At 40.0% G+C, this 23,513-nt stretch overlaps 1 protein-coding gene across 26 annotated transcripts in view; it reads right to left on the reverse strand.

Moving 5' to 3' along the window:
• ZNF536 (zinc finger protein 536) overlaps window positions 1-23,513 on the reverse strand; it is a 345,678-nt gene that overhangs the window by 182,002 nt on the left and 140,163 nt on the right. For all 26 annotated transcript variants that reach the window (XM_038148352.1, XM_038148367.1, XM_038148359.1 and 23 more), the window contains one exon: window positions 2,892-5,063. In XM_038148352.1, the coding sequence (XP_038004280.1) occupies window positions 2,892-5,061 (2,170 nt within the window). In that variant the 5' untranslated portion in view covers window positions 5,062-5,063. The remainder of the gene's footprint in view (window positions 1-2,891; window positions 5,064-23,513) is intronic.

Genomic DNA, 23,513 nt, shown 5'->3' on the forward strand with positions numbered 1-23,513 from the left:
GAGTCATTTTCACATGTTCACTGATTCAAACATTCTTTTACTCACATAACAAACAGCTGCATACCACATTAGCCCAGCCAGTGACAGTCACACATCTCTGCAATAACTGTTTGATTGCAAACTTGACCCTTTCTTCTTCTCAGCCTGAGCTAGACATTTTTAAACAGGCACTCCATTCCCAATCCTCCTTTGCAAAGAATTACATCAGATAACAAAGACTTCTCTGCCACTCATTGTAAGCCTTCTTCTGGAGATCTGTTCTAAGAGGCACTGTGTAAAAAGGTTTTTATGATGAATTCAGAACTACTATCATGTTAAGAGCACCAATTTATAAAGAAGAATTCATTGGTTAAGATCTGAAAAAATAGTTTCTCAGGCCCTACTGACCCAGTTTTCAACAAAAAAGAATCAAGTGATGCAAATTAAGTTTTGAGACATTGTTACGCAGTCTGAGAAATTTGTAAAACTGTGTTTTGCAGTAATTTCTTAATAGAAGACTCAATGACTACTTAATTCTACCCTATGCAAAAAAAAAAAAAAAAATTAAAAGGAAATTCTGATTTCTTTATATTCTACAGGTCTACTTTCTCAGGTAGTGATAAAATATGCAGTCCATAGTGATGAACAGTTCCAACAGCAACATGACAATAAAATTTAACTTTCAAGTACTAAACAATACTTAGATTTTTTCCTGTTAAAATGTAATACTCTCATCCTTTCATCTGATTAAAAAGTTTTAAAACCTACACACTAGCCCTGGTAGGATGTATGACACTGAGAGCCTACTTACATTTACTAGTAACTATAGGAGAAAATCAGATATCAAAATAAAAGGTCTTATTTTCTTCAGTAAAAACAATCATGCTTCCAGCAACTGTTACCACACATATTTTGCTTTCATTTTCATATGCTTTGATATAAATGCATCAGGTGTGAAAACAAACATTTCAAATAAATGGTAGTTCAAGTTAAAAATAATTTTAAATTAGTGGTCACAGAGAGAACAACACTGCAGGGTTTTTGGCCTCTGAGGACAGGAAAAACTTCCCACAATAATATATTTAACGAACCAGAACACTTGGAATTAAAGTTTTCAGGGCACTCAAAACACAGCAACTTTCACATGCATTGTTTCAAATCCTCTTCAATCTCTATCAGTTCAACTTCACTCAGAAGACTCTGGGGCTGTGTTTTTCAAAACTTTTCCTGACAGCCCTGAAAGGCTTCAGACAGAATTTGAACAATTTCAGGATCTTTTCTTTCTGATTGCTCTATGGCATTGCAAAACAGAAGTGACAATTTTTATAATAAAGAGTATCCCCCTGCAACAATGTGCAGGATATTTTTAAGTGAAAGTTAGAAAAATAATCTTCTTCATCCTGCCATATTTTCAATCCTCTTAAAAGAATCCAAATAACTATATATAGTATGAAATTAGCTCTTGCCTGTTAGCCTTGTTCCTACATAGAATTTTTAATGTGTCTCCCCAGTAATAAATTGCAAACGAGGCTATGACTCTAAGAGTAGACTGTGTTTCATGGGTATTTAAACAACAGCATTAAGTACTATAGGAATCTGTGGAATGTGGAGGGCAGATTTATGTGTCTTAACAATTTCTTCACTGGTTTGCAATAAGCCAGCAAACTAACACTATTTTTATATTAATTCGGCCTCAGAAGTAGAGTATACTGGAGCATGACAAGAACAACAAAAGTAAACTGGCATATACTTAATAACTGTAACAGTGAATTGCCTCCAATACTAAAATATTTATCGAAACAGGGGGAAAAAAGCTAAAAAGAATTACCCTCAACAGCCTGCTACCAGCTCTTTAACAGTGGGCAATGTAATGCCTTAAGGTACCTCAAACTGTCTTTCATTTTCTAGACTTAATGGCTGATTGCAGAAATCAATGTTGCCATTAGTAACAGAGTATTTGTTATGGCATGATTTCCTCTGTTGTTAGGCTTGCAGAATGATTACAGTATTAGTGAGGTGCTTTCTTTATAAAGGGCTGAAGATATAACTTTCAATTTACTATCCATTAGTAAGTGACTTTGGAAATATACATGAGGCCAGAAATCTTACCTGTTATTACTTGGAGATTTTATTTCAGCAGTCATAGGCTAGTAACTTTAAAAATTGTACCAGGAAGCTCAATATTTTATAGAGATCTCCAATGAAATATTATCTGCTTTTCTATTTTATACACAGCAAGTTAACATGACATATAGTACAATTAAAATGTTTCAGTCCAACTTCTGTTTTTTCTTGTACTTTCAAACGGGTGTGAATTAAGCAGAAGGCTTCACACAAGTTAAAATCTGCACATAAGTTAGAAGATTGTCAAAAGGGTAGTAATTTGTATTTCTGAATCTCTTTTTAATCAGTCCAGTGACCAGGTACAAGGACATAGCTAAGGAACTGACGTGGTTGTCAGAAGGAGGGCAATCAGAGAGGTGAGCCAACATGCAGTTTATTACCTACACCTCAAAGAAGGCATCTTTCCTCACCCTTTTACACGGAGGACAGGGCAGGATCTGCAAGAGAGACACCATGAATAGAAGAGGAGGAGAAAACCACCTTCCAAAACCTGGAGGGAGAGGCCCTGGAAGCGACACAGACATTGGTGGCTGCTCAGACCCTGCACAGTGGGAAGGTGTCAGCTGAAAGGCTGGGAAACCTGCCCTTGGAGGGGAAAAGGGTGAGCAGAGAATTAACCTCAAAGGCATCGCAGGAACCCAAACACAGATGTTCTGGCAAATAATAGCACATCCCTGTGGACTGGAGGAAACAACCTGACAAGAGAATGCATAAACTACTTTACTGCCATGATTTCAAATACAGCTATGAAGCTTTCAGTGCAGAGAGGGAAGAAGAAGTTATCATACCTGAAGAGGAGGGTGAGGAAGGATGAGGGCTGTCCTCCTGAGCACTCCCTGTCTGCGAGAGACCCCCACCTACTCCACTTTCTTCAGTAATGTTAGAGGACCCTGGTGTTGTCGACCTGCTGACAGACTGAGACTCTTGATCACTTCCAGACCCGCGCCGCTCATCGAGACTACCTTGAATTATTTCATCTTCTCCTTTCCTGTCTCTTTTGTGGACCCTGGAGTGAACGACCACTTGGTGGTATGTTCTAAAAACCCTTCCGCAGTCCGGGCATTCAGTTGGCTTTTCTTTTATGTTTCCATGACTTTGTAAGTTGTAATCGAGTCCCTGGTTCATACCATGTGACAAAAAATCTCTACTGCCTTCTAAAGGGTCTAGTTTGCTTGGCAAGTCTCTCTGATTGCCCATTTTAGTGCTGTGAACCAAATCAGCAGGCATTTTCTGCTTAGAGCCATCTGCTCCTACTAACACATACTCCCGCTTCTCCTTATCAAACATAACTCCAGCATTTGCCAAAGTGTCTTCGTGGCTGCGCTGTATCTGCTGCTCTTTAGACAAAAAGCCATGTTCCATGGCCATTCCCCTTGCCATAAGCTGCCAGGCCTGATAGCTGTTTACTGGATCCATCTCTGCTGCTTTGGCGGCAGCTTGTAACCTTTCTATACAGCTGGATTTCAGAGGAGGCACCAGATTGAGACAGCCCAATAAAGAATGTTTATCCCCTTCGGCAATACTGTGGCCAATGCCAGAAATGGGCGAAAGGAGCTTCCCCAAGACTTCTTTCTCTTTCATGGGCATATCTCCTTTGTTGTAGATTTGATTTTGTTCGCTCAACCTCGCCTTGTCAGGGGGAAGAAAGCCACTCTGCAAACATGACAGATATCTTGAATACAAGTTTGCATGAGCTTCCTGGGACATGCTGCTGATGGAAACAGGTACTTCAGGATCATTAGGAGATTTGTTCTTTACAGATAACTTATTCAGGTGAACTTTCATGTGGTTTTTAAGAAACCAAGGCTCTTTGAATCGCCTCCCGCAGATCTGGCAGCAGTGTTCAAAGGAATCCTTGTGCTTTCTCATGTGGCCTTTTAGGAACCAGGCTTGGCTAAACACTTGGCCACACACCTCGCAACGAAACTCATTGGTGGATTGCTCCCCATTGCTGTTGGAGCCCTGGCCCTGTGCTGACTCTGCAGTTATGTGAGCCTTCTCCACGTGGCTGATCAGCTCCTCCTCCTGTGAGGCAGCAAAGTCACACAGAGTGCACTTGTAAGGCTTGTGTAGGATCCTTATGTGCCTGTCCAGCTCTTCTCGCTTCTTAAACTTGCCTTTGCAAAACGTGCATCTGAACCCAGCTGTCTGAGCGACAACCTCTTCCTGGACACTGGCTGGCTTTGGAGAGGGAACAGGGTTTGAAATATCAGGTGTGTTGTGATTAGGTGGCACAGACAAGTTACAGTTAGCGAGCGGCATCGGCTGGGTGTGCTGCTGTGCTTTCACATCGGGTCGCGGCTGCAGGAGGCTGCTCTTCATCTGCTTGTCCCGAAGAATTGCTCTCTCCTCCAGCTCATGCAAAAGTCTGTTTTCTTCTCGGACCCTTCCACGACCTTTGCCAAGGTTTCCAAGCTTGTGAGTACGCAGGTGTATCTTCAGGTTGCCTTTCTGAGCTGCTCTGTGGTCACAGTAGGGACACTTGAAGGGTTTCTCTCCAGTGTGAGTTCGCATGTGTAGCGACAGGATGCTGTTGAACCGGAAGCGTTTCCCGCACAGGGGACAGGGGTACTTTCTGTTTTTCCTGGCATCATCCTCGATGTCGCTCATCTGAGACATAATCCCCAGGTTCTGCCCATTGAGGAACTGCTGCAGATCCACACGCCCGTTCAAGCTGGTATCAACCTCTCTGTTGAGCTGGTTGGCCAGCAGGGCCATCTGGCTGCTGATGGGCTGGTTTGCTATGGACATGTGACTTTTGTCTTCTAGTGGCACTGACGCCTTCTCCTCGGGATTCTGCCTGTTCTGGAGCTCTGGGAAGGCATGGCTGAGCTGGGAAGTGATCTGGTGCAGCTTCTGACTCATTGAATATTGCCCATTGAGTATGGTGCTGTTGAGATGGGCGTCAGCTTCTGGCACAGCTGAAGAAACACCAAGGCACAAACTAGCTTCCTCCATCTCTGAAAATCAGAAGATATTTTAGATTCAGACTGTGAAAGAGTTACAAGCATTGAATCACTGGCATACAATTTGCATTTTATGTTTTACCTACTCATAATAATGCAAAGGTATTAGTGTAAAAACAATTAAAAGTGTATTAAGTGCCAACTGTGCTACACAGTTTTGATCATACGTGTACTCATTCCACATGTGTACCAAGAACTATTAATTACTATTTTAAAATATGCGACAATTTCAAAATCTAATTATTACAGAAGGGGCAAAGGAATTTACCACCTCCCTTGTCCTTCTTGTGAAACTGCACCTGTCTGCATTTCTAAATCTATAAAAAAAGAAATCTTATGCATCTCTCCCATTTTCATTAAAAAGGCCAGCAAAAAAAAAAAAAAAACAAATAGAAATCCATTTGTAACTTTCAGTTCCATTAACCATATTCAATATATTACACATTCTACAATGAGAAAGATAGTTTTATGATTTGACAAAAAACCGATGGTATGATATTTACTGGTGTACAATAAAACAAGATAATGTTTTGGGAAAAAATAAAGGACAAGCTTTAGAACAATAAAAAGGATTTTGCTTTAGTCAACAAAAAGTGCAGTAATATCTCATTAAGCTGATTAGTATGCTGCTTAGAAACAGTACTAGGTGCTGTAACACATGATTATAATCATAAAAATCCTTCAGTGTTTGCAAGTAAGCATTAACGAGGTATATTAAATTTTAAGGAGACTGCGACTAGCAGCTTTGTAAACCTCTGAGATTAAGATTTAACCCTTCTGTTACAAAACATTGTTATTTTGTCATTTTGAAACTGAGCCCATCAAAAGGCACATAAATTATCTTCTGCCAAGTCTTTTAATTCATCGTTGAGAACCTTCAGATTTCTGTTCCTAGGAAAACTTGCCAGATTACAGAAGAATATCTCTGTCCTTCGATGGGTGATACATGTGATTTAAGACACTTTGATTTGTTTTAAAGAGCTCTCTTATGGAACTAGATAAAACCAATTAAAATCTGGGAAAGGTGTTGTGGAAAGCCTCAACAAGTTTAAGAATTCTAATAACTTTCCTAATACACAGTAATGACTACAAATTGTAGGTACACTATGTATGTTGCAGGAAATTAGAATTCGAAGCTGTTTGTTAAACACAAGTGCTCTGTTCTGGTCTGCATAATTGTCCACAATAATCCATCCTTGCCACTTCTCTACTCCATACAGATATAATGTATCTATAAAATTCTGTTAAAAATATAAAGTTTCCCATAACTAATTCATAAACTATATGATGCTATAAGATTATATTAGACTACAGTTAAGACTTTTGTTGTTCAGTGGCGTGATTTGACACTTTATTCACTCTCAAAACTATTGAATTCTGTAGGTTCTTTAAAAATTAATTTGGTCAACCCTCTCTTTGGCTTTAGCCAAAAGCATTTTTTCACTGTGTCTTCCACAAAGGCTCCAGGCAGACCCTGGGTGGACTCCACTCCTCACACAGCTACACAGCGGCCACTTGATAGACAATTCAAGGTCCAGATCTGGCACACACTTAAAATGCATGTAATTGTGCTCACGGGAGCAGTCCAGTAGACTTCAAAGGGTGACTCTTGAAAGCAAAGTTCCACACATGATTAAGTATTTGCAGGATCAGGGCCTAAAAACAAAGTATGGGAGGTCTTCGAGGGGAGACCTCTTTGCTCCTGACAGGATGACTGAGGTTGTGACACAATGCAGATCTTGTAAGAAGTACAGGAAAGAGTTATATTCATGTGTATTAAAAAAGAACAAGAGCTACCTAATTTTGCCCATATACATAACAGATCTGTTTCAAAATGTAACAGTCCTCTGATTCAGGTCACATCTTGGAGACCCATTATTTGCCTGCTGTCAATGTTGTTATTCATAAAACATTAAAGAAATCAAGTATATAAAAGGACCACACTTAAGTTTAGCTTGCAGTCTCTGATTTCCAAAGCTAGAGAGTAGGAGAACATAATCAAGCCAGGTGTTCACCCAAGGCCATGTAGCAAACAAGGAAAATTCTTAATTTCCATTCAAGTTTTCTGTGCAGCCAACCACAATCATTCAAAATGTGGGTACATACAAACCGCTTTTTTTTTTTTTTTTAAATTTTTGAATGTTTGCTTAACTTTTGGAACAAACCAAATTCATGTTCAAAAGGCTTAATTAAACAATTGAATACTTATGGTCCTTAGGTCTGCCATTGCCCGAAGTTAACTGAGATTTTTAATATCTGCCTATGTGCTTATAAAAAAGAAAAAATAACAACTACGCTCCCAAATAACAACACAAGAGAAACCCCAAAATGTGAATCTACTTTTTGTCTGGATTCCACATACCCAGGAGAGGTATTTCTCCCCACCATGCTTAAACAAGGCCTGCTGGCAAACAAGAACGTGACAATTCCAGAAATGCATAGCATGTGCTGACGCACACAAACATTGAAGAATGTTTAGAAAGGTCTTTGTGAATTGCCATTATTCTATAACTACAGTCTAAATTTCTTTTTTTTTCTTTTTTTTCTTAGTTGATCTCAGTAGGACCTGGTGCTTTTACATGCTCAGAAAGGTTTGGGTAGTTAATTTTAGCATTTTATGCTCTATCAAAGTTTGGAAATGCTGACAGATCCCAGTGGAATTTATTAATTCTGATGTTTAACCCTTAGCATCAGTTCAAATGTATGTTTTATTTGGATTGGGGAGGGGGGTTGTGGTTGAGGTTTTAGTTATTCTGTGCTTCTTTTTCAAATATAACTTCAATAAAGCAACAACAGCAGTTGTAGCTGGAACATGGTAAGTTTTCAAACTTTTCCTTTTTTGCTATTTTCTGTCTCCCAAAATGATACTGAAATATTTAATGTAGAATATCGAGAGAACAAGGAAAAAGAATAGTTTAGAGGAATACCAAATCCATAATTTCTCATTAAAAGACTAATAATTTTGAATCAAGTCGAGGCAGCCTAACCCCCCCCTCCCCATAGATCTTTTGGCATGGCAAATGTTATAAATTTTTTATGAAATATGCAAAAAGGTCAGCAAAGCCTCTGCTTAGTGAGCAACAACCAGCTCTGAATGCCACCTACTCTGATCAGCTGTGCAGTTCCTGGCATCCAGCTACCACAATCTCAAGATGTATTCTTCACTTAAACTGCATTTCCCCATCATCTACCCCTGCTTCTTGCAGGTCTGCTCCTTCCTCAGGCTCTGAATTTTCTCCTTTTCCTCACTCCAGCCTGGTTTTATTGCAAAGTATAACCATGGCACTGAAAGTACTGCCCTGTGAAACTTCTCCTCCTGCCATGCCCAGTTACAGCTTTTCTGAACACAGGGACCTTGCTACTGTTCAGCTTTCACAGAAACCACTCCTGGTATCCCTTAGCCCTGTCACAGCAAAACTTACCAAAATCTCATCTTGTATCCACATGCAAGACAGAAACAAAACACAGCCTCATCCATCATTCTACTATGAATTAGATAACTCAATCTAATTTACCTAATTTCTCTAAAAAAAAAAAATTAAAAAAAATAGCAATTTCATTCTCTCCCTCTTTATCCATCATCCCTGTCTAGATCTATGGCCAGAGAGGGTTACACCAAGTGGAGCAAGGGGCTTTCATTCCCCAGTGAGGCCCCTGCAGTTCAAGGTACCCACCTTGGTGTCAAGGTATACAAAAATGAAAAATCTGGAAAAGTCAATTTATAAGTGCTATTTTGACGCTCCATGATAGGGAAGACATCCAGCTTTCAATTGTTAAATATATAGTCTATCACATTATTTTCATGATCCTGATCTCTCTTATAAGGAAGGCACAGAATGTTTTGCCATCTCTCGTGCTGGGAACAGAAGCACAATGTTCTCTGTAGTTAACAAATGTTTACAAAATGAACTGCAAATCAAATTTGAGATTGTTAAAGAATTCAAAATATATTTGTTGAAGTTTGTTTAGTAAATTTCTGACCTTTAGTTATCTCAAATGTTGGGTAAAGACAGTGTCTCTCAAGATGTGGCACTACACCAGAGCATGTTGGGATCAGGAGTTATGGGCTGCCCTTTCTCACCTAAAGAAACCCTCAGCTCTTGCCCAGGTGACTTGCTGTGGCCAAAAAGCCCCAAACCGACCCCACTGCAGACACAGGCTACAGCCCAGCTGGGTTCATCTGCACTGGGCAGGGCAGCAGCACCCTTGGGAGGCAGCACCCCGACCATGCAACGCCATCTGGCCACGTACTGTGCCCAGCGAGCAGGATCCTGCTCCTCTGAGGAGCTCAGCTTGTGAAACTCACTATGGGATACAGATATTATAAAATACTCTCTCTCATCTCCTACATAAAGGTACAGTGAGACATTCAAGTCCCTTTGATGATACTAATAGTTATTTTGATTTCACTCACATTTTTGCCCTCAAGACTATTTCCTGTGATATCAATAGCGAAAGTTCTGGCTTTAGCCATTTCAATTGAACACACAGATTTTATTTAACTATTTGAAATGGATTACTGGAATTTAAAACCAATTATGACACCAGAAATGCCTGTCATCACAACTACATTAATGTAATACGAGAAGCTGAGCTTCCTCTTGCTGGAAACAGAGAAAAAAAATAATATGGCAAGCAGGATGAGAGAATTTAAAGATAAATCTGTGCCTAGGCACACATGAAAACATATGCAGGCACATGCATATCTGTATACAGACACATATGTGCAGACACACACCTGTTATCTTTGTAAACAGATGGACCAAATTCAGCTCTTATTTACACCTGTTCATTCCTGCTGGACACACACGCACACTGAAGCTCTCCCCTCTTCAGTGCTGTAGAGAAACAGTCATTCTAAAACCACTGTTGTGCTGTTATTATGGCTTAGATTAGGTTAGTTAAAAGATTTACAGTTCAGTAAGCAAAGTAATGCTTTACAAGCTCACGTGTTTAAACGACAAGCTCGCTCTGGCCCTGATCCTCTGAGCAGTTAGAGCTACACACACTGTTACTTATGCTTTCAGAATATAGACCTGGTATTTATCTTTCCAGCTAGAAAAATTCACATACATCTACATTATCTTGTGGTCCACTGGCAAATTCTAAATACTCCAATACAGACTGCTTCAGTTTTTAGCAACTCGTAAACAGGTATTGCGGGGATCAGAATATATATTGAATTTTTATTAAATATTGTTCTTATTGTTGCAGCAGAAACAGTTGAACTGAAGCTGTTATAAGCATAATACACTCCTGTTAAGAAATACAGAACACCAGACTACTGAACCCTTTCAGGGTCATTAAACAGCTGTAAACATTATTACAAAAATAAACCAGAGATTTCATGCTTACATTTTAGCCCAGAGCTTGGTGTGCTGAGCAAGTACATTTTTTTCATCTCTTACAATCAACGCTGGTGACATTTGGGCATCCAAACAAATTACATCACAAATATTACTGAGGTGGGTAGGATACTGAGCAGTTTATTTGCCAGATGATTAATATATAAACAGTAGGGCAGGATAAATGACCTGCTCTTCTTTGACTGATTTGTAGGCAATACTAAGAGACATAGATGTAAATAGTTAGATTTTAACAAAAACATGTCTGCACGGAAGGGGAGGGGAGAGATCAGCTGTATTTAATGCCACCAGGACAGCATTATCCAGTCTGATAAAATGAAATAAACATTAGGCCAGATTCTATTCTCATTTTACTTATGTAAAATAGAGTAATTGCATCGACTTCATAGGAGTTTTTGTTAAGTAGGTGTCCTGTTCCTTGGGGTATAATATAATTATATCAGGAAAATATACGGTTTCTGGAGTATAACAGGATGTCTTTAAAAAAAGAAAGTTGGCCCACAGGTAATGTGTCCTATCTATTTGTTTTTATTTAAACATTATTAAGGCCAGCTCGGTAATTCGTATCCCCATTAGCGACATTAGCACATTCAGGCTTTGCGGAGCGCGTGGAACTGGCGGTACCTGCGAGCTGGTTCGAAGCAGGAGCGGAGCACAGCCTGCCCAGAGCTCTGGGGAAGCAGGGCTGCCCCATGGCAGAGCCCCAGAGGCTCCAGGGCTGCAGCCCCACACCAACACCCATCCTCCGGCAGCTGGGACCACGCAGGGGGCAGCTGGGAAGGCATTTGACAAAACTGTAGCTGCTTTGTAGTGCTGATATTTAAACAAGCTGCTTATTGATTCCAAAACAAAGTACTCCTTTAGTAACAACAGAGCCAACTCATTCCACAACAGTTTTTATGTCTTAAAGAAGGGTTAGCCGAGGGATTTTGAAGTTTCAAAAGTCATTAGCAGACAGAAAATGGTTTGCTGAGGCTGTACTGCCTTTGCTCTGGGCTGGGAAGAGAGTTGCTTTCTAAAATACCTGTTACATCTGCAGGGTACTTTCTAGTTAGCACAGCCTTTGGGACTGATAACTGATCAGTGGAAGATAAATCACCAGAGCAGTCTTTGGTTGGTAGCACCCATGGAGTGGAGGACTGTGAACCGTTTGTGATCACAATCTAGGAAGATGAGCGCAGAGGAGAGGAGAGGTCATTTATAAATCTCACTCACAGATTAGAATAGAAAGATTAGAAGAATGCAGACAAGCTGTTTGATTTATTGCTACTTTGCATGTGACTTAGCAAAATCTGTTTTCCTTCTTATTTATTCTACTTCACTTGCATATACTTAAGAAGTCAGATCCAAAGAAAAGAAAGATAAATAATTGGTACTGAAAGTTCAGTAGATTAAAAAATAAAAAAAAATCATGATTTTTTTTTTCCAGGCACTGGTTGCATCTGGGATCATTATTTCTTAGCTTATAAACATTGATTCTCATTTTACTTTTTTTTTTCCTCGTGATCTTTTGATTGCAAAAGTAAAGAAAAGAGTGATACCAAAATTCATATTGGAGCCTTATTTGTGGAATGCTTCATTAAACTAAAGCTTCTGCTACTTTAGAAACAGCATTTTTTAAAGTAAATTTGTTATTTTCATGTAATTTGGAATGTATACAACTGATTAAACCCTCTCCAATTTGATCAATTTCCTGTAGCTCCTATCTGATCATTCACTTTAATTAATCTAACTGGCATCCACATCAGATTGAAGAAACCTTAAAATTAAGCTTTTAATGAACCACTTTACCATCACAGAGTACAAATAAAATAATAAAATGCCTTTAAGACTTTGCAAAGCATATTTATTATTTCATTTTCTTGTCATTTTTACAGCATGGAAAGGGCTCTGAATCTCCTATTCTCATCTGAGGACACCACACTGCACTGGAAGTCTGCTATGCTCTAACCCATTATATAATATTAAAAGATACATAATGTTGACCCTATTAATCCTGCATTTCTCACACAGGAAAGTTCCAAATAAAAGGCCAAGCATTTCAGCTGGGTGAGGACAGGAGGATCAGGACAGGCCCCCTGAACCAATTACAAAGAGATCAATAAAGAAGAGTTAAGACCACAGAACTCCAAGCACAGTTTGAAACAACTTAAATCCAAAACTGTAATGATGGGTTGATGATTTTTTTTTTAATTTCACAAAGGCTTAGACTTAGATTTTGTGCACAGCTAAATATAATGTCAAATGCACATATGTCCTGAAGATCAAAGTATGATTGACTGTGAAATATTCATATGTGATAGCCCAGCGAGATTTTGTTCACAAGGGCACCTGTCAGAAGCATAAGCTTGGATACAAATCATCAAATAAGTATGTGAAATCATTACTAAAATCCAGGCATGCAATCAGATAGTCAGTTGTCTGAAACTGCTGGACCGTAGCCAGCACAGTGGCTCAACAGACTAATGCTTTGGTCTCTGCAGATCCTCAGGGCCCTGGTTCAGTTCCTCCTGCTACTGGTCAGGTCAACTGTCTGTACCTAGCGTTGACTTTCCTGGCACTTAATGCTAAGAGCAAAGCAAAAAACCTCGAGTCCATAAGTTGCCTTTGACCTGAGCCACAGAAACATCTGCTGGTTGAGTCATGAACTGCTTGTTGGCCAAGTTTAACAGGATCCGAGCCTGCTGCGGATCAGCTCTCTCAGCAGTAGGTGTCACTGCAATAAATAGATGGATTTCAAGGGACAAAGACACACATTGCCCGGGAAAATGCATAAACAGAACTTCCCTGAATAAAGAGAGTTTTGAAAAGAAGTATGTGGTCCAGTTAGACTTTAACTTTATGCAAAATGTTGGGAATCTGGTTTAGGGAGGAATTAAATTGCACGAGTGGGATTGCCAACAACAACAGCACCGTGATTCTGTCCTTTAGTCCTGTGTCACAGAGATCCTTTAATTCACATTAATCACCTCCCTGCAATCCCAGGTCTATTAGGTAAAGACTGTTACAGTTAAACCTTTTTTAAAAAAAAGCTCTCTAACAAATTAAGTCGTTTGCTCTAGTGGAACAAAAGACCTAGTTATATGGAAAGACACTGCACACTCAACTGTGGTTGTAGCAATGAAAGACCACAAGGTTAGCCTATTTTTTGTCAAATTAGAGAGCCCATACCCAACCCTATCTGCACACAGAACAAGGAGAGAGAGAGAATACTTCTAACAGCTTGGGAGGTGGGGAGATGATGTCTCAAGTATAGATTTAATTAATAGAATGCATATTTTGAAGAAGCAGTAACCAATTTATATTTGAAACAGAAATATTTGGTATGCCAAGTAATATCACAGAGATGTCAGCCAAGTCTACACCATATTTGGTTTCATTATCACAAAATGGTTTGTAGGATAATTAAGGATGCTCCAAATTGCATGCTATTGAGTTAGACTGTAGACAAAACAATGCATCACCCAGCATATGGGCTACCTGTGATGACATCAAGACAGAAACTACGTGCCTAAGAAAATGTTTTAAGAAAAAAGATTAATACATTAAACCTTGAGTAACCTGTTGCACATGAAAGAGAACATATGTGACAATACATACCCCTAAAATACATATATAATACAAAGGCATTTTTTTTACTTGCAATAATTCTAAATGGGGAATAAAAGAGAGGAAGAAATGTACAGAGAATGAAAAGATAAATTGCTGCATTCTTCACGGTCAGTATATTTAAGAAAAGAACAACATAAAAAAAATTAACCCCCATGAAAAGCATAAAGGGACACACTACAGATGTGGAAAGAGCTCCTCCTTTCCCCCCAGCAGCTGGTGAAAGTTCCCCAGCAGTTACTCCCAGCAGCTCCTGCCCCAGCGTTCCCTAAAGGCCTCCAGCACACAGAACCCCAAAGCACACTGTGATCAATTCAGAGAGGAGAGGAACACCTTGCTAAATGTTTCTTTGCTGGGTACAGAAACATCCCACATCTCAATACAATGGAAGTGCAAACAGGTAGAAATTCAGAAGTAACTTGCCCAATTTCAGTGCTCCCAAAGAGCATAAAGGGACCAAGGTTTTCAGAATTTCAGCACTGTAGAAATAAGTATCCCAAACTGATCATTTCTACATCTCATTTAGGAAAAAGCTTGCCATGTATCTTGACTTAAATAGATGGCTCATCCTCTGTAAAGAAGCCAGGGACAGCGTCCAGAACTCTTGACTCCCATTGCTTAGTCCAGTATGCCAGATAGCTTTCCTTTATCAAACATAATTGACTGCTGAACAGACAGGCTTTTTTAACTCATGGCACACCTGTCAGCATAAAACTTTTTTTTTGTTTGTTTAAAATACTAGAGATTTTTTGTTGTTTTTTTAATAACAGAGATTCTTGGCCATTAGTACCATCTATCTCCAAATTGTATCTTCTTTCTTCCCTCAATCCAACTTACTTATTTTTCTTCTCCCTATAACACATAGACTTGGTGACAAAAAATACCACACATGATTTAGATGGTCATAGTGATTCTTAGATGCAAGTGGCTTTGATGAGTTATTACTCATCATATTAGTTTAATACTAATTTCCAGGGGAGGGAAAAAAAAAAAAGGAAAAAGCTGAGAAAGTCTTACAGTTTGAGTGGAATGAGATGGAGTAAAAGATGCAGTTCAAATAGGCAGGGACACTAGAAGCAGGTTAATGCTGGAAAAATAGAGCAAACCTTTCTCAGAACACCCCCTTTGTTTGTGGTCTCCCAAAAAGCAGAAAGAAAAAACTTGTTAAAGAATTAAGTGGAAAAGATAGATGAGGAAACACCACACAGACGAAGGCATAACAAAAAATGTACTTAATTAGCACCAAGTAAAATGAAGCAGAAGAAAACACAAATCCCCTTTATTCCATTGGTGTTCTGTTCTGCCCATATTCTTACTGATATGTCACTGCTTCTGTCATTTAACTTCATTAATTGATCACTGTCATGAACACAAGAGCAGAGCTGGTAACTCTAAGGCCAATTTGTACCTCCTAAGCTGCTTTCCCACTGATAGAGTGGCTCAGGCCTACCAGGGTGCGGTTAGCAGTTACTGAGCTGCTCAGACACCCACCCTGGGGTCAGGAAACCTCCAAAAAACAAGCTCTTTGTCATATGTCCTTCTAGAGGAGCAAAAAGAAATACATCACACTGCTCTTTTAGAGGGAGGAAGACAATCCCAAACAGGAACATCTATACCAAAAGTAACTGACTTGGGGTATTTCCCTCTATTTCCCCAGCTGATTTACAATCCTCTCTACCTGTTGCAGTGAGGTTATTCTGCCTCCTCCTCTGAATAGTGGTACCAAACAGTTGTAACTGTTTTGCAGTTAAGCCAAGGGAATTACACTGATTTCACACCAGTGACCACAAGAAAAGGTCCCATCATTGCAGTGCTCTTGGCTGCAGTGGGGTGCAGCCCCTGAAAGGAGCAGAGAATCTCCTCCTTTTGCCCTGAAGGATCGGGCACAGGAAAGGGCATCACCTCTCTCTCCATGGAAGCAGAGATGTGAGCTGACTGTGGTGAAAGAGGACTCATGTTTACGTGCAATGGCCTTCAGGATCAAGCAAGCTGGGCACCAACTGCTGCTTGGGCACCCCTGTTTTATCTGGGCACAGTAGCTTTGATCATTAATAGAAAGGGCACTGAAAACCTGGCAGACACATGACAGATAGATGAATGGGGGGGAGAAGGAATACTGTAAAAATACAATAACATTTCAAAGCTACCTGCAGGATAAAAATCCCTTAAATAATTTTGATGTTAATTGCAACATTGCAGGCCCTTGGCTGAAAAGACAGCCTCTGGTGGTGATAGGTGAGTGGTAACAAAGCTGACAAAGAAAGTCTGATAAATGCAATCACAGGATGACAGACCCTGGCAAGTTCAATTACAGTTGCAAAGTCAGGTGGGAAATGGACTCTGCTGACTGTAATACATCCTTAGCAGCCAGCTCTGGCCACGTTCAGCTCTGACCAAACTCCTTCGAGTGACTGACAGGATCCCAGGAGCCTTCAGTCCCACGGCGAGCTGAGAGCAGCTGCAGTTGTTATCAGAAGGACCAGGGACTAACAGGGACTGCTTTACTGCAAGATTCCAACACAACACACAAATAAACGCCACAAACTCTCACTGAAACTACTTCAAGCCTCTTGAAAAGCCTGTGCAAATGAGCAGTTTGTGTTCACTTTCTCCAGCTCATGTAAAGCTTCACTCAATGTTCATTCACACTGCTGCAAACCAGTGTGAATCCAGGTGACTCCAGCAAAACACAACGCCACACCAAAGGAGGGGGAAAGGCTTGGTGCCTCAGGTTCAAGCACCCGGCCATGGGAGGCAGTGAGAGGGCTCCCACGACTTGCAACAGGACCATCAGAGAGATTCTCTTCCTACAGGACCGAATCCCAAAACTCCAGAGCTGAGAGCATTCAGGAGCTCCCACACAAAATCCCTGCTTGGGTAATGGTATTGCTCCTGTTGCCCAAGCAGAAACTCATTTTTCTGAATTCCAGCCCCTTGCACCTACACTTATGAATATGGAGATCATTATACCTCTTTCTAATTAAAAGGATTTTCATCTTCTTAGTTTTATACTTCAGAATAGACTAACTATTCCTATTTGATGTGAGAAAGAAAGAAGTAGATGTATAGAGCAAATTGTGGCTCCTCATACTTCAGTGCAAAATTATCTGAGAATTTAAGTCAAGTTTAATCAAAGTATTTGGCTTCTTTGCAGCTTTATTTTCCTTTTTCTTTTTTTTTTTTTTTAAGTAACAAAAAAAAAGAAGTCTTTTCCCAATTTTTTGTTGAATTTTATTTTCCGACTGACTTTTTTGGGAAAAAACCAAACTCACAGTGTTATTAAACAACTTCTTTGTTCTCTGTGTTTTTCAAAAATATTGTAAAATGACAATAGTATAAAAATTATACTGTAAAAAGTGTAAGCACTGTGAATGAGCAGAGTTATTCATTTATATCCCTAGCTTATGAAATGCCCGTATCACGTATCCTTTATCCAACAGCAGACTCTTTTAGCTTCAATCACCAGAGCTAACAATATGTTATTGATATGATTTCAGGAAGCTGTCAGCAGGCAGCTTTGCTTTCAGCTCCTCAGCTCTGGTGAGGCTCACAGAACATACCTGTGCCTCTCCCGCAGGAGAGCTGGCAGCGAGGTGCACATTCCTGTCAGCTGTCACAGCAGAATAAAGAGAAACCTAAACAGGTCTTCCTCTCTACCTGCAGCCCCACAGTCCTCGCACAGCGAGAACACGCTGCTGCTTCACTGGGAATGCTCAGCAGCACCACAAACCCCGGTGGGCTGAGGGGGGGATCACTGCCCCTGCAAGAGCTGGGCACGGAGCAGCAGGGCAGGTGACCCAAGGCACTGCTATGGGCCTTCTCCCTCTTGCCCCATGCCCACCTCCTCCCTCAGCTGGCCTTTCATAAGTTTCCACCTTCCTCCTGTGCCCTCCAATCTGCCCAGCACAAAATGAGTAGGAAGATGAGTGAGTAGGGGGTAACCAGGTGCTCACCTCTCCAGGCAGCAGAGGGGTGAAATGGTGCCTGAAGCTTTGTACAGCCCGAGCCAGGTCTCCAGGAGCTGTCAGAGCCTGACATGGAGGTACAGGAGCTGTAAATGGGGGTGCAAATCAGGACCCCTGGTGTCCTGGTGCACCTGCTCTTTTGGGCTCACCCCAGAAAAGGGGTACAATTGAAAGGAGAGGTGAGACTCTTCTGTAAAGATGCAAGCTGCTTCATTTTTAACCACTTCTGCTTGAAGGAAAAATAAAGTTAGCACACAATTAAGTCCAGGATTTCATAGATTATATTTATGTGCTACTTTATTTTCAGGATCTGAAGAATAATCACAAATGTCAGAAGCCACAACAGGTAAGCTAAAAGTGCAGCTCTTTTCCACTTTAGGAAACCAGTGGGTTTTAAAACTAGATTTCATATTGGCATACAAGCTTTAATAACCAAAGAGTATTTTGTACTATTAGATGCTGGTCATTTTTTTATCTGACAAAGAGCAATAACAGGCTGCTGCAGGAGTTAGCACAGTTTTTGGTGAGGTTTTTTTCCTCAAATGATCAGAGAAAGTACCATACTTTCAGGATGTGCCTCACTTGCTCTTAAAAGGGTAAAACAAAATATTCTCCTAGCTATTCTAAGCCTGCCATATAAGTATTATGCTGTTACAGATTTCAAAAGGTTAGCTTCAATGAACCTGACATCAGTATAACCCAAAATAACCCATTCAAGAGAAAAGTAAGAAATAATTGCTGTTTTCTCTTTTTTTTTCCTCAGCTATATTGCTATAATGATTTTGCATAACAGATTGAACAAAGTGCTGTTGTGACAGGTGGTAGAATTCAGCTAGTAAGCACAGAGACAGGGTTCAATTTAGTTTGTGAATCCTTTAATTGTTGTGCAGCTAATTAAAGAAGGTTCTTTACACTCGCAAGTGTTTACCGTTGCTAGTATGCATACATGAAAAATTAAATTGTGCCTTCAAGGGCTGAGAACTATAGAAAAATCATAGCTGATTCTGCAACATGCTTACCAGCTCAAAATAGCTGCTTTTCACAATTGGAATTTGTAAAACTTTTTGCTAAGCAAATATAGAGCTAATTAGAAGTGTTCGTTGGACCAATTAACATTTAAATAAATAAGCCATATTGCACATTTCACAGTCTTTATTTAATGATGCTTCTTAACTCTTTGGAAAGATTCCTTTAAGTACAAATAAGTTGTCATAAAAATGAAAGACAAAAATAACACCATAACAGTATATTCTATGCTTTTTTCTTTTTGCCTTGAAGTCTTCTCTAAAACTCTATACCTGTTACTGAGAAAGGGGGGGTACACAAATCTGGTTCCTTCTTTCATCTTGTCAAGTTACCTTTCCACCTTTTTGAATGCAAACAGAAAAACATATTTGATTACTATTTAAAGTGTTATGATAGCTCTGTTTGTTTTGCCCCATGGAACAGAATCTGTTTTAGACAAAAATTCTTACTTTTATCTCATAAAAATGGCCATTCCAGCCCAAAAGAAGGGTGCTCTCAGAAGAGACTGCTCTTAGAGCAACAAAAACAGCAGTTTGAAAGTTGCATATGCAAACAATGAAGCGACAGGAAAAACTAAATCTGTTTTCCAGGCCTGCTGTTTGCATTCCCACAGCAAAACCAGCGCTGTTGTTATACCTAACCTCAGGGCTGCAATTGCCTGTCTCTTCGGGGTCAAGTGATATTTTGCTTTCAAAACAACTGTCTTTTAATTTAACAGTCCCTTTCAATCAATAGGACTCCTTCAGTCTGCGCTGAACATACATTTTCTCTCTCTCTTTCAACCTCCAAACCCTTACCTAACACAAAGGTTACATTAAAAACAGGGGGAAGGCTTCTTTCTACTTTTTTCCAAGATGCATTGCACTACCTTGCAATCACGCTAAGAGCTAATGTGGAAGGACTCATTGTTGACCTTGGCTTCCAGCACAGAAAACCAAATTAACAAGGACCAATTAACATTCAAATAAATAAGGAAGATTAACAAAGAATACTCTGCATACCAAGAGGATAAAATAAACTAGAGGAAGGAGTACAGTACCTCCCTTAATCAGGAAGAGTGGAATTCTCCAGGAAGGACACCAGCCCATCAGAGCATGGATGACAGGCTGCTCTTTCCAAGGCCAGATGAGCTCCAGAGGGAATGAGGCCTTGTGTGAAACAGGCAAAGCTCTAACTTTGGAAAACCCTTGGGAAAATGTGCCAAGACCCCACAGTCCTGCATGATGCTCCTGGGAAAGGAAAGATGCTTCCCACCTGGCTGCGCTCTGCTCCTTTCTCCTGGGGCTGTTGGTGTTTGGGATGGCCTCTTCTGAGGCTGGGCCAAGAGGAGCATGTGGCTTTGAGCTCACAGCTGACCAGCAGCAGCCCAAGGTAGACACTTCTTACATGGATTGTCAGTGTATGAGGTTTCTGATTCAATTTTTGGTCAGAAAGGTGCGTTTGGTTTTGGTTTTTTTTAGATTCAGTAAATTCTGGTTCAAGTCAAAGAGAAGAAGTGGCCAAAGAACAAGCAACAGCCCAAGAGAAAGATATTTAGGAAGTGCATAGAGACTGAAAATTTTGTGGTTTAAAATGTACATTCCATTACACTCCACCTGAAGGCTCCAACCTAAATTTTTGTGCTAATTAGGTAGTTGTTCTGAGTACTGAGTTGCTAAATACAGGTATGAAGTTCTCAAAATTTCATGGCTCAGAGCAAACCTGTCTCTATACAACTTTAATTTAATATACATCTTTAACCTTTCTTTGGGGGCAGTGGGAGGCACACAGGTAGCTGAAGCTCTAACCTGGAGCTATTTGTAGGGACTCCCTGTGCCATGGAGGATCAGAAATGGATCAGAAAATGCTACACCAAGAAGGATGAAAAGTGGTTGAACCCTCCACCTTCATCATCCCCTGCCTCTTGCTCTTCCTGTGAGTAAATCTACAAGAAACTACTCTAAGCTGGCAAAATTTCTCCACCATTCTTGGATATTATTACCCCAACAGAACAATTAAATTCCCCACTAACTAATCAACTGCAAAGCCTGTCTCCTAAAAGGAAACTCCTCCTACACAAAGGTTATGAATAATTCTCAGAAGGTTACAACATGATCTATCATTTTAAGTATTTGGATCTGGAGTACTGGTTCAGGCCTCTAACTGACAGCCACCTTTATGAATAGTTAAGAGTTCACAGAGATGATTATCATGTACTATTTAAATATGTATAAAGGACAAAGATAATAACAATACTTTGCACTTTAATAGAAGCTTCTGTCTGAAATTCTCAAAGGAGAGCCGAAGTCCTCACGAATGCACACTCACAGCCCCTCTGACCTGCACAGTTGGTCATTGCTATTATTCTCTGGAATCTAGTAGGCTGTTATTGTTAGATTTCTCAAAATGATAATGTCTGCCTTAATTTATAAAGCAGTTGAAGCTTTACTAAATGAGTAACTCAAAGTGAATCACCATTGTGGGGATGTTGATCAGTGCCTGGTGCCGAGGCAGAAAAGGGCATGGAACTCCACAGGATGCTCTGCAGATCCTTGGCCCCCATTCTGGTCAAGGAGGAGAATCCTCCTTGTTCCCAGGCTGACATGCCACTGACTGATCAGCCCACTGTTCAACTGGGAGAAAAGCATCTCCAGCTACTCTTCAGGAAAAGGCCTTTCTGTAGCCTCAAAAATAATTTCAGATTCTTTTTTCCTAGTACTAAATCAAAAAGAGCAAAATTGGGCTCCACTTGAAAGCCAAACTTTCTCGCATGAAGAACACTTTTCTGCAGTTTGTTACAGGTAGAGGAGGTTTTATATTTAAAAAATGGTTTGAGTAATCCATTTCTAAATGCCCTGTGTTGATGAAGTCAGCCTCTCCTGTCTTCTGATCAAGAGGCTGAAAGCAAGTGACTCTCTCTACTATCCCATAAAATACAGAAAGAAGATTTAACCATGCTCAATTGTATCTTTCATAGAAAATATGAAAAGAGCTACGAAACAGAAACAGAAGTGTGAAAAATAGAAACCCAAAATATCAGTACCAATCCAATGCAACTATAAATTCTGAAATGCTGCCAAAAAGTTGGTTGTGTTTGAAAACTGGACCTGGACAATTTGAACTTTTGCAAATGGCATTTGTACAGCAGTGGATCCAAAGGTCCTCCTGACCTGAAGGGCATATTTACAGAAGAGTCAACTGATCCAGAATAATTCCACCAATGTATTAGGAAAACATGTCTTACTTCCAACATTACTAATATGTTTATTATACAACTTTGTTTCTTAAACAAGTACATTTCTTAACCAAGTATGAAAAAGGCAAAGGAAAATAAAAAGTCACATATGTCCCAAAGTACCCAAGTTTTCCTGTGTCCTTTTACAGTACCAGTTTTCCTTCAACATTTTTTAAAAATTCTCACAAGTGTCAAAGAGAAACAAATTACTTTCAGATTTCTTGAAGAGCTTGTAATAAATATAACAGTACCAGAGAGAGAGAGAGAGAGAGAGAGAGAGAGAGAGAAATAGGGGAAATCTATTTCCATGTGATTGTTTTCAAATACCTGAACTAAGTGGGAATGAGCTGGTACCATGAAATCCTCTGCAACAGGAAACTTCTCTTGAAACAAAATGCATTGAGGGAGAGAGCTGGATGAGCTTTTTCCACTGAACACTTTGTCCTGTAAGACTCTCAGTTTTTAGAGAAGAAAAGGGGGAGTGAATACAATCTCAACATAATTTCCTTACCAGCACTGTAGTCACTCTCAACCTTTTGTGGTTTTTTACTCATTTGTTTGGGTTTTTTTAATTTGGTTTGGAGTGGGTTTGTTTGTTTGTTTGTATTTAATTTTACATCAATTTGTTAAATCAGACTGATAAAGTTACTGAAATAACACCCCAAGCCTCTGGCTGCAGTACTGCTATCACAATGGAACTCTGATCTCATCCTGGCTCCTAGAGCTAATAACAAGCAGCAAGAGGCTGAGCTCCCTCAGCTCGAATATAACCACAAGTCAAGTCAAATTCAGCACAGCTTTCACGGATTCAGAAGATCGGAAAATTGGTTTACCACAACTTATCACAGAGTAATGTGTTAGCACAAGTTAACTGATTCACAGCAATTTTTAGTGTACATGCTCTTGGCAAATGTGATGTAAACGTAGTACAGCTTTCAGTGAACTCCAAATTTCCTTGGTTTCATTAGGGCTAAACCAGCACACTGCTCCTCGTGTGCTGGGAGGCAGGAACCACCACAGAGACAGCTACAGCAGCTGGCAGTAGGAACCTGGCTGGGGGATCAGTGCTTACTGCTACATCCTGGGGTCTTTTGACAGGGTTAAGAAAATCAGATATTTCAAATTGCATTTCATTAAAACACCTGAGTTAAATTTTTCATGGGAAGTAACTAGACTTTTCCAGAGGGACTATCTGCAGTGGAAGTTCCGCCAAACATGGAACAGGCAGGCAAAAGTACATAATAAAAATCACAAAGCAGCAAAG

Source organism: Motacilla alba, chromosome 11 (assembly GCF_015832195.1).
Source record: "Motacilla alba alba isolate MOTALB_02 chromosome 11, Motacilla_alba_V1.0_pri, whole genome shotgun sequence".
Lineage (NCBI taxonomy): Eukaryota > Metazoa > Chordata > Aves > Passeriformes > Motacillidae > Motacilla > Motacilla alba.